Source organism: Serinus canaria, chromosome 3 (assembly GCF_022539315.1).
Source record: "Serinus canaria isolate serCan28SL12 chromosome 3, serCan2020, whole genome shotgun sequence".
In the NCBI taxonomy this organism is placed as follows: domain Eukaryota; kingdom Metazoa; phylum Chordata; class Aves; order Passeriformes; family Fringillidae; genus Serinus; species Serinus canaria.
This window is the reverse complement of record NC_066316.1, coordinates 53,174,518-53,186,386: the sequence shown is the minus strand read 5'-3', so window position 1 is coordinate 53,186,386 and position 11,869 is coordinate 53,174,518. Positions and strand designations below refer to the sequence as shown.

At 42.0% G+C, this 11,869-nt stretch overlaps 1 protein-coding gene across 5 annotated transcripts in view; it reads left to right on the top strand.

Moving 5' to 3' along the window:
- Positions 1-575: 575 nt before the first annotated feature.
- The window catches only part of ZDHHC14 (zinc finger DHHC-type palmitoyltransferase 14), a 95,051-nt gene continuing 83,757 nt past the window's right edge, over positions 576-11,869 (top strand). For 4 of the 5 annotated variants that reach the window (XM_009095291.4, XM_009095290.4, XM_018919979.3 and 1 more), the window contains exon 1: positions 1,356-2,672. In XM_009095291.4, coding sequence (XP_009093539.1) covers positions 2,422-2,672 — 251 coding nt within the window. In that variant the 5' untranslated portion in view covers positions 1,356-2,421. Of the gene's footprint in view, positions 1,201-1,355; positions 2,673-11,869 lie in introns of those variants that run through there. The other variant, XM_050972927.1, reaches the window with a different exon arrangement.

The window sequence follows — 11,869 nt, the reverse complement described above, 5'->3', positions numbered from 1 at the left end:
ATTCCAGCAGCAGAATGAAGCATGTGGATGCCGCCGGTGGAGCAGCGAAGCATTGGCACGCAGGAGAAGCAGGGACAGCCGCGCTGGACCTGCACCGGGGCTGTTGAGCGCTTTGGGCGGGGGGACAGGAACCACCTCTGAGTTACACCGGCTGACCCGGAACGCGGCGGGGCGGCGCCGCTCCCGACGGGACGGATTGGGGGCTCCAGCGCCGGCCTTCCGGCCTGACTGAAAGACAAACTCGGACGCAGCCCTTCGCGGTGGGGAAGGGCACGTACAGCTGCCCGCGGAAAAGCGAGGCCGTGCATGGGGAGACGGATTCAGGGAAGGCCGGGGAAAGTCTCCGCCGGCCGAGACCCGCCAGGGCAGGGCAGATGAGAGTAGATCAGCCCGGCCCGGCCCCGCCCCGCCAGGACGCCTCAGAAGGCATGCTGGGGCTTGTAGTCCTGCGCGACGCCGTCCCGCCTCCGGCGGCAAAACTACAACTGAGCGAAACTACAACTCCCGGCGGGTAGAGGGGCGTGTCTCGGGCGCCGTGTCCGAGCCCGCACGGGGCGGAGGCCGATCCCGCTAGGTCGGGCCGCACGGGCGGGGCTTCTCCGTGTCCACCGTTCGCTGGCGGGACTCGTCAGCCTTCGGCCCGGCAGCGGGAGCGGGGCAGGACGCGGTTGCCGCCCGGTGCTGGCGGCACACACCGCTCGCGGCACACACCGCTCGCGGCTCAGCGGAGCGTGGGTCGGGGGCGGCTCGGCTGAGCAGGAGGCGGTGGCAGTGGGAGCGGGGCTCCAGCGCGGACACCCGCTGCCCGACTCGCTGCCCTGCGCTTCCAGCCCGGCCGGCGGGCGGCTGCCTGCGGGGAGGTGGCGATGGAGAAGAGTTAGTGCAGTCACCGCGCTCCAGTGGCCGGGGAGAGGACCGGGCCGGGCCGGCTGGTGAGAGGGACCTGCTGCCCTGTCGCCGAGAAGCGGCTGAGTGACCGACCGGCCGAGAGCGGCGGAGGGTGCGCGCCTGTGTGGTCCCGTCCCCCGCCGGCTCCTCCCGCGGGCGGGCGGACGGGCGGGCGGCCGGCGCTGCGGTGGTTACCGCCTCCCCCTGAAAATGAAGAGGTGGTGGCAGCTGCTGCTTCGGGGTCTGGCTGCCGGGGGGAAAACCTGGATAGAGGCTCGTAAAGAAGGGTGAAGAGAAAGTCTCCGCTCTCTGGTTCGCGAAGGGGGAAGCCGGGCGTTTTTCTCACCTTGCTGCGGGGCCAGAGCACAGCGAAGCCAGGGACGCCGGCGGGGAGCCGCTCCTGTGCGCCGGGGGAGGGGGCGGGATGCGGGGGGGCGCCCGGCACCGCCGCGGGCCGTGGGCGAGAGCCTGCGGCGGGGCGGGGTGCGAGCGGCGGCGCTGAGCCGGGCGGCGAGGATGGTGCGGGGAGGGAGAAGTCCTGGCAGAGATCTAGCGGCGGAGAAGCCTCCCTGTCCCCTGCCTCCCACCCTCCCTGCCGCGGGGCCGAGGCGCTGGGGAGCATGAGGCGGCGGCGGGGACCTGTTGTGTAGGGGGAGGCGCGGGCAGGGAGCATGAGGAGGACCCGCTCCCGAAGCCCTGGTGTCTGTCGGCGACCGGCGGTGCCCCGGGCTGCCACGGGCTCGGGAGAATCCCTTCCTGTGGAGCGGTGACAGGGGAGCTCTGCGCCCCTCGGTCTGCGCGGAGCGGCGGCCGCTTCCCGCTGGACTGCGGCTTCGGGAAGAGGAGAGCTTCAAGTGTTCTTCGGAAGCTGGAGTTGCAGCCTGGTTCCTTACTTGCCTTTTTTTTTTTTTTTCTTTTTTCTTTTTCTTTTTTTTCCCCTCCCCTCCCCCTTAATGATTTGTTTCGCGTGTCTCTCGAGGGAACGTCTTAGGAATGGTCATTTTTAGCAGTGGAATCTGCTGCGCAAAGGAGGATTATAACAAATCTCTATGAATGATAGACTCGATTGCTAAACCTTGCCTTGACCAACCTTCTGACCCTCGGAGAAAACTCTCAGGGTGTGCGTGGGAAGGACAAACCCTTCCCATTTGAAAATAAACTTGATTAAAAAAGACTGTTTTTTTTTTTTTTTTGAGAGCCTAACTGATTTATAATTACTTTTTTTTTCTTTTTGTCTTGTTTTGTGATAAGTTGTTTTTAAAAGGATTGTCCTACGAGGCTGTTTTGTAACTGGTGGAGAAAGGAAGGATCCCTCTCAAGCGTTTCTGATATGACAGCTTTGGTTTCTGAAGAGTTAAATGGTGTTTGCATGATACACCTATTGCTAGTCTGGTAGCAGACTTTTCTTCGTTTTATTTGCTTTTTTTATTAACTGGGGCTGGTGGAGAGGGCTCTCTTGATCAGAAGAATATTTGCACATATATATTTGTATATATTTTTGGTGGGGTTCTCCCCACATTTTACTCTTTCTTGATGACTCCTGGAGGTGGTAGTGGGCCCATGAAAGACTGTGAATACAGTCAGATCAGCACACACAGCTCTTCGTCTCCCATGGAGTCTCCCCATAAGAAAAAGAAATCAGTTCCCAAGAGAAAATGGGAGGTTTTTCCTGGAAGAAACAAATTCTTCTGCAATGGGAGGATCATGATGGCTCGACAGACTGGAGTCTTCTACCTGACTCTTGTTCTCATCTTGGTCACCAGTGGACTCTTCTTTGCATTTGAGTAAGTGACTTTAAAGTCTTCATATATCCCTTGACCTCCTCTAGTTATTTATTTTCTGGCTGAAAGCAAAATTAACATTTTTATTTAGGAGAGGATGCTGACTGAATTCCACCAATATTGATTTATGTAATTGAAAATACCATCTGATAAGATGCTGAGGTGTTTGGGTTATCATGCTCTGTGGAAAATTAATGAGAATTAAAGTTGCAGTTGATTTTGTACCATAGGTTTCCAGCTCTTGCTGGTGTTGAAAGAGGAGTGTAAAACAGCAGGTTTGGGATGACCAGGAAATTATGAGGCTCCTCATCTGTCAGTTGCTCTGAGAATCAAAACTGGCACATGCCAAAATACTGACCCTTTGTCACAGAACTGAAGGCAAGAAAAGCAGTATTTTTCATAAGTTTATTAATTGGGCATGATTTTTTTTTTCTCTTGACATCACTTTAATAGCTTGTAAATGAGAATTTGAAGTGAGGAGAAAAAAAAGAGCTCAATTTTGCATGTACCTAGCTTTCCACCACTAGGTAACAGCATTACCTTCTCTTTGTGATAACTTGAATGGGAGTTTTGTCTTAGTTTAAGCTACATTTGCTTTGGAGGTTTTGACTGTATTTTTTTTAAGTAAGCTTCTGGTGTCCTTCTAGGGCCTTTTTCTCTGCAGCTCTGGAGTCCTTTTCATCTGTATAAAGTGAACACACAGTGACAGCAAATCAAATATACTGATTTTTGCTCTTATGTTGTAGTAGTTAAATTAACTACACATGGCAGTAAAGAATTAGGCACTTGATGTGAGCAATATTGTGTAACTTTTATTTGCTTACTTTTATTTAGGAACCAAGTACAAAGAAGTTCACACTGCTAAAATACTTTCCATAAGATTAATTGAGTTATCTTAAAGGGTTAGTAGTGCTCCTTTACCTGCTTTAAATTATTGTGGTTTGACTTGTGGCAGTAAAATATCTTCAAATTACTTTTTTTCTGCAATAAGAACTATTATTTATAACTAAACTTCAATGCTGCCTCCAGAAATTATTTTGCTGAGCAGTACAGTTGAAAACCAAAGGCCCTTCATTACTTGGTGCCTTCAAGCCAGAAGATAAGGACATTAACAAATCCTAAATTGTACCTGTTAAATGCAGATCATCTTAACAATAGTGGTAGCAGTAAAGAAGGTAAACATGCTCAGCAGGTAACCAGTAACTAAATGTATATATGAGCTCAGTAGATGAATTGTCATTAGTGGGCTCCAGGTTACTTTAGAGGGCTTTATTAAATGTAAATTCTTCTGCAGACATTATGAAGCAGCTTAAGTATCATTTGAGTAGTTGAAATAAGACAGACAGTGATGGTGTCCACGCTGCAAGTGTGTTTACTTTCCTGGTTTTAAATGGGTATTAAAGGTGTAACCTTTATTAATATGGTAGTATTGCATTAGGACTGGGTGCTACTCTCTTTGCCGTGATTAAGCTTTTGGAAAGCTTTTCTATGTGGGCTGACACTTCTGTCTGTGTGCAGTCTCATCACCTTCAGGACAGCCTCTGAAGCCTGCTGGACTTCCTGCAGATACCAGAACATTGAGAGTATAATGTTTTATAATTAGGATTGTAAAACTGATTTATTAAGCCACCATTTGCAATTTATTTATATGTTTTAACACTTTGATCTTCCAGAGATAAATTTTCTTTGCAGCTGCATGATTCAGAACTTCTAAAACAGGATGAGCTGCTAGCTGTTCATCACCTTCTGATTTCATCACTACTGTGAGCTACATGCTCTACCGGTCTTGAATTCTGCAACTTCCATTGCATATTTGACAATATTTGCAGTGTAACCATATGTGATTGACAAGACTTTTAGTCAAGGATTTTCATTTATACTTGGTGCTTACTCTTACTGGCAGTCTTGAGGCAGGGAGGAATCTTGGGCTTTATATAATAGAACTGTATAAATTCTCTGTGTGTGTACTGGTCTTGAGTCATTCTTGTATCACTTGCATTCCTAAAGAAAATCAAAGTAGAAGGTGACAATGGTATTTCATTTTTATAATGATAAGGTAGATTTTGGTCTTTAGAAAGCCCTTGTATTGAAAAATTATTACTCATCTTCTGAAGGCTAATTAAACCCCAAATCTAAAGACTGTGAGAATTGTGTTCAGTATGTCTATGATAGTTAGACTGCAGAGGATTGTTAATGTTAGAAAGAGGGAAGTCTCTTACTGAAGAGTGTTATTTTCAAGCAGTTTCTACTTGGGTCTGTTCCTAGTAGTGTGAAGTTACTGTTGATTGATCAGTGATAACATCCTGAGTGTTAAGTGTCACTGCCATTATTGGCTGATTTGATTATGGCGTTCCTCATTAACCAGGCATTTATTGAATATGACAGAAATGTCTTTCAATTCTTCATGTACCTGTGGAGCAAAGTGGTTTGTAAATGAATGTGTGCCCTGTGTGTCTAAAACATAAGGTCAAACTGCCATTGAAGAGGAAGGTACCCTGTATGTTCTTGGAAGTGTTTGTTCTTTTTTTTGCTACAGTGAAAATAAATAATTTTGTTCCCTTTGGTTTTGGAAACTTGAAAATGGGTACTCATGGTTCAAGTCATTCCCCGGTTACAGGCTGGGAAGGGGGGAAGTAGGAAAGGTTACTTTGACAGCTAATTCCTTGGAAAGCATCATGCTAACATAAACATGCTGACGTGTCCTTTATACTTTGGCTTCATTTGTTTCTTACGTGTGATTTCCCTCCCTTCTATTTTACTCTTGACATCCATGCATCCAGAGCTGTATCTCATGTGCTTTGGAATACTCTTTAGGGAAGAAATAGATTTCTCAGAGTCAGCAAATCCTATGTCTCCAAAAGCAAATGTATGTCACACATCTTGACCTGTATAGCTTTTGACATTGAGTCATGCCTTTGTAATCTTTCTTTCTTTATATTTATGCTTTTGTGCTTTTTTCCTGCCTACTTTCTTTAGCTCCTGCTTTCAGCTTATTTTATTTCTTTATCTCTGTTGACTTTTATCTCTCATATACTCGAAGTGCATTGCCACTTCTTTTATCATTTCACAGTTCTTTTTCATTTTCAAAGACATAAGCCAGAATTTGCTTAAAAGAAAAACAACAAACCATGAGTTTTCAAGCAGGTAAAATATTTATAAGTCCTGCTTCCCTCCCTTTCCAAAGGAAGAGATTGCAAATAACAAGCCATTTTATTTCTGTGACTTGTTTATTAAATGTAATGCGAATGCACTTATGGGTCCTAAGAGGGATGCTGTGCTGAGCTGATCTTAAAAACTATGCCTATTTTAAATTGCTCAAGATGAGACACCACAAATTACTGGATTTTTCTTTGAAATTTGGGTATGTTACTTTACCTTGAAATGTTTTTCAAACCCTGAGTTATTTAGCTGTTTGTTCTTTTTTCTCGTTAATTTGGCCTTGTATTGTATTTTGGTTTTTTCCTTTGCCTTGCATCAGTACACAGAGATGTATATTTTCCCAAACTATTTAGCACTCATTTATCAAGGTAGATGCATTTGAAGCTTAGAAAACAAATTTCTCTCCACAGAGCAAGAACAGCATTTGTAACTGAAGGACAGATCTGTTGCTGTGTGTAGCCAGTTGAACCATTGTATTTACATGTATGTGAAGTCCTTTATTTGTGCAATAGAGGCAGAACTAACATACTTCATACTTACTGCACTTAGCTAGGTATACATATTCAAAAGAAATAAGAGCCTTTTATGCTTGTGGTCATTTGGGGTCCTGTTTCTGTAGGTTACAGGAAAGAAAATGGAGCCTGAGTGACACATTTAACACAGTAGGATTTGTGAAACAAACGTATTGTTGTTAAATGGCAAATCTCATGTGGATGCACAAGATCACAAGTTCCAGAGAGGTGGCTGACGACCTCAGCTATGTTCCTACTGTGGGTTGCCTCTGGGTGCTGTCTTTCCTCTTGGGCCTTGCAGGGGTAGCAGGAAAGAACATGTCTGCACCTGAGCTGCTTCAGCTCAGGCAGGCAAATTAAACTTATCATAAAATGTGGGTTTAAGGGAAGATGCCGACTGAACTGAATTGACTCCGGCAGAGTCATGTTTTCTTCTGTCAACTTATTTGCAGGGTGAGTGGCTCTGGAAGAAAGTTGAAACAGATGGTAGGATGCTGGAAGGGCTGAAGCAGTGCAGCTTTTTTCTCTGTAAATGTGAATCAGAGCTCTATCACTTCTGATACCATTTGACGCTTGCACTGATTCAGCAAGCTGGAGGGTTTTTTAGTTTGTTTGTTTTGAGCTAACTAACACTTGGTTTTTTTAATTTTTGATTTTTAGTGTGCATTTGTGTTACTGCATTTTCTTCCAAAGGATGTATGCTGGAAAATTATTTAAACTGGGGCTGTTTATGTGCATACGTGTGTACAAACCATTGATTTCTTTGCTCTCGCTGCTGCTGGCAATCTGCTCCGTGCCTCCCACTTTGAAAACCGGTGTGACTGGAGGACATTGATGAGTCACACTTTCTGATGCCATGTGTGGATTGTTCAATATTGAACTTCTGTGGTGGAGTGGTGTAACTTGCTGCTCACTGCAACAAACCTCTGTGTGTAAACACTGATGTCAGTAAGCTGAGCATTTTTACTGTGGCATCAACAACCCTTCTCATCTTGTGGCAGGTGTTTACTGCTCTTGCAAGAGGTGGTCTCTTAGCATGACATTGTATGCCAAGTAGGTGGAATGTTCCTCTAATAACTTCCTTTATCTTGGTTCCTCTGCTCTTAAGGCAAGTAAGCTACTTGTGCCTCTTGATGACCCTGTCATTAAACTATGAGTTCTTAGAAGAAAGTGCTACCAATCAGACTTCAGCTGTTAGAGGCTCCTCTAAACTTATAGGGCATTTCTAGTTGAAGATGTCAAAATGGATTTTAAAGCAAAAATCATAGTATATAAACTAAAATTATTATTCAACAAGAGAACTGCATCCTTTTGTACATGGAAGGCAGTCACTGCCTAATTGTGCATGGTGACATAGGCGAGTGCAGTGTTGAGTGGGTGTTCTTTTCTCCCAGTTTTACTTTGTTGGTTGTTTTTTTTTTTTTTAACTTGTCATTAAAATTAAATCAGAGGAATATTTCTCTTCCTTATTTTGTCATATTACACACCTCTGATAACTTAGTGAAAAAGACATGGAATAGAGTAAGTCTAATCTTTAGGGTTTACACTTTGTATTGAGCAAATGACTTCTAAGGAACCGTATGCATTCCAAGCAGAGTGTTTATTCTTTGCTCTTAATTGCCCTGAAAATGTTTACTGTCAGAATCAAATGTCTCCCACCTACTAAGTATATCTAATACTATTTTCTTGATGAGGGACTTTTCTTCATTACAAAAGAAGAATCTCCTAAGTTTCTCAGTGATCTGAACAAGTGTGTCTGCTGAAGTTTCTCCCTGGCCAAAAGAGAGTAGTTTTGTACTACCATGTCTCAAAAGTAGTGCATCACTGAGCAGGTATGTCAGTATAAGCTTGTAAACCTGCTTTGAATTAATTGTATGATATAAATTGAAATAATTCTGCTCAGAAATTAACTAATGGCGTTTGATATTAGGTCATGCACTTCTGTTTTTCAAGGCTAGATCTATTTACATGGAAACGGACAATGATTAAGTGCTTCATTTTTCACAGTAAAATTCTGTGAGGATAACAGAAGGAAGGATAACCTCTCCTGTTTTTAAAAGTTCTGTCTTTACTTCCCCTGAAACTGCAGAAACTTTTAATGGTTTTGTAACACTAACCCACTTTCCAAAAAAGCTTTTTTTCTTTCTTTATGAGGGTGTTTGGTTTGTTGGTTTTTGGGGGTTTTGTTTTGTTTTTAGCTGGGGATTTTTTGGGTTTTTTTGGTTTTTTTTTTTTTTTTTGCATTCAGCTTAGTTGATGGCCTTTATCTGCTGTTTCATGGAGAAGTTTTGAACACTTCTAAAACATTTTTCTACTGATATTTCCATCTTTTCTTTGTGGAGGTGCAGGGAAATAAAAATAGGGACTAAAGTGGTATAATAGGATGTTGGCTTCTCAGATACTATATCATTTGGGGACCTCGAGGAAATCATTGTGTAGCTTTGAATCATTAATACAATACACATGCATGTTCAGAGTGAAATTAATGGTCAGCTTTGCCACCCAAAGCCTTGGGAAATTCAATCACTGCTGGTTGGTGGGTGATTTCTAGGCTCGCCATAAGTCTTGTAGATAGGCATAAATCTTTATCTGGAATATTTTATATTCATTCCAGAGAAGGAGGAAAAAGGTAATTTTAATAGTTTAATTCTTCTTTTATATATATATATATATATATATGTACACACATATACGTGTGTGTATATGCATGTATATATATGTATATATTCAAATGTTTACAAATGCTGATGGCTAATACTTCTCTGCATATTGAATCTCCTGAATATGAGTTTTGACTTGTGATCTTCTGACAGTTGTTTGATACAATCTATCTTAATTTATCACTGAAAAGTTTGAGGTTTCTGTTATGTGCATATTATGCCTGTTTTATTTTGTCCTTCCCTGAGTAGGTGCTGTTATCCCTTTGTCTAAATGAATGTGTGTTAAAGGTATAAAATGTATCTTTTGGAGACTAGTGTAGCCATGTTAAATAAATTTACACTATTGAAATCTCTATCTGTTCTTCTTGGAAGACTGGTATTGTCATGTGGCTATCTGGAAGTCTTCTCATATCAACTCTGCAGAAATTTTCATTTGTGTTTTAAAGGAAAGATGGTCTTTTCAGGTGTTTTTCAAGCTGGTTTCTCAGGAATCATGTTATATGCTTAGGTTCATATAAAGTATTCTTTTAATTCATGTTGAAAATTGGGCTAATAATGCAAAAAGTACCTTTGTTGCTATATGATTTAATTTCTGTAATAGCTGTCATGTTGCATTATTATTTTGTAAATTGCATTTCAGACAAAACAAAGTATCTCAGTGAATCTGGATGACCAAGAAATTTTCTTCTGAGTGTGGGCAGGGGGAGGGATGGTAAAATACTGTATTAAAAATATCTGGGTGTTTTTTTTGTAGATTTTATCACCTAAGTTTTACTTTTTAAGTAGTTAAAAACCTCAGCAGACTAAAGCTTCTAATGGAAATGGCCTCTCCATTCTAGTGCAGCATTGAACTGTGGACTATAACACTCAAACACGAACTAATTAATGAGAAGGTGAAAATTACTGCAGAAGAGGAGAAATCTGAGAATATTTTTAACTTTCTAAGCTGGATGCTTGTTTCAAAACAGCCCAGTCAAAAACCCTTACAACACTAGCCTAAAATACTGGAACATTTTGAAAAATTGCTTAAAAAGTTGAACAGCTTTATCTAGGAATTTTTTTTATCCTGATAGGTGATTCTTGCAAGTGAGGCTGTAGCTGATGACCTCTTCAGGTCCAGGCTACCAGTAAAGGTTTGCACATAGCAGTGCAGTTCATCTTTCATGTGACAAAGCTGATGGAGAAAGGGGGAAATCCTCTGAAGTGTGTTGGAACTACCAAAAGTTTATCAAACTTCATATAATTACAGGTCATTTATTTTTCAGAACTTAATACAAAACTGTAAAGTGGATACATTTTTTACAAAGCAAAGAGACAAAATGAGAAATCAAGATGAAGCCTATAGGTAATAGCCCCAAATAAAATTCTGTTTGTGTTTCTCATGTTGCAGAAGTACTAAATGATACTAACATAAAGCATACTTACAGAACGATGCTGAAGTTGCTTTGAAGTTTCAGTTTAGGGAAACACACACCCTGTCCCTTGCTGTGTGGTTTCTGTTTGTATTTGAGCTCCTGCTCATACAGCAGGGAATAGTCAAAGGGGGCTTTTTGCAGTGTGCATCAGTGGAGCTCTTACCCAAATGGATCCTAGAACTTCAACTACTAAGTTGACAGTGTGCTTTAGTGATTATATATGATGGTTGTATATGATTATATATGATGATACAATTCTGTATATGATCACTTCCATTTCATCAGTGTCCATAGGGTTTATTCAAACCAATGTGGTATGGTGCCTAATGAGGTCTTACAAAATGAGCTTGGCTAATGAGATCACAGCTGGTTTTGTTTTATGTTTTTCCACCCCTGCTGTCCCCTGAAGTTGCTTACTGCAGTAAATACTGGCAGTGTGCATTTGTTGTAGTAAATATGCAGTCAGCTGATGTACATAAAATCTGAAGAGAATTTCATTGTTTAAGTGCAAGATAACCTTTTTACACTGTCTGCATTGAATGAATATATGAAATTAGTTGGAAGGCTTTAGTATATGTTTCTTGTACATACGATCAATATATATCAGCTCTTAAGAGCAAGGAACAGATATATTAGAATTTATTGATATTTTAACATAAATACTTGGCATAATACTACAAATTATGAATGTAGATTAAAAATGTGGTCAGGAATTGGAAGCTTCCTCTTCCCACCACCTTCCAAAAGGAGTAACAATACAAAATTTCTCTGATTTTGATAAATTTTGTATCCCCTCTCTTTTGGACTGTATATCACTGTCTATATCAGGAGCTTGCAGTCCTGGTCTTGCATGTCCATTGCACATTTGTGCTACCCCACTGGTTATGAGTGCCATGATTCCAGGCAGAAAAGCAAGTGTCAAATCAGCCTGTACTTAAATTTTGCTGGCATGCTTGTTTGTGCTCATGGTGTGGGTTTTCATGGCACATCTATGCATTTTCCTTAGTAAACACTTGTATTAGCAAAAAGGGTTTTCTGGTGTTCAGTTAGTATATGGAAGAATTATAATTCCTTATTTGGAACTGTGTAGAGCAGTTAAAAGTACTAGGAAGAAAAGCAAAAGCTGGAATAGCTGTTGTCTCTCGTCAGCACTGTAACTCATTAATAAACTTGCTTCTTCTGAGTGTGGTTTCCTTAGAGCTGAAGCTCATAATGCATCTATAGGAGGCAAAAATACAGTTTTTAAGATACTTTTATTATTTAACATGGTTTGAACTCTTTCCAGGTCTGAGAGGCACAGGGTGTGGGAACAGCAAGTAAACTCTGTCATTAGTCTGGGTAGATGGGTTCATGAAGTGTGCTGACTGGTGTGACACCAAAGATTGGAGTGCATGGTTAAAAGAGGATATTCACTTCTGGTTTGCTTCAGTGCACTAATATGGAGAAGAGAAAGC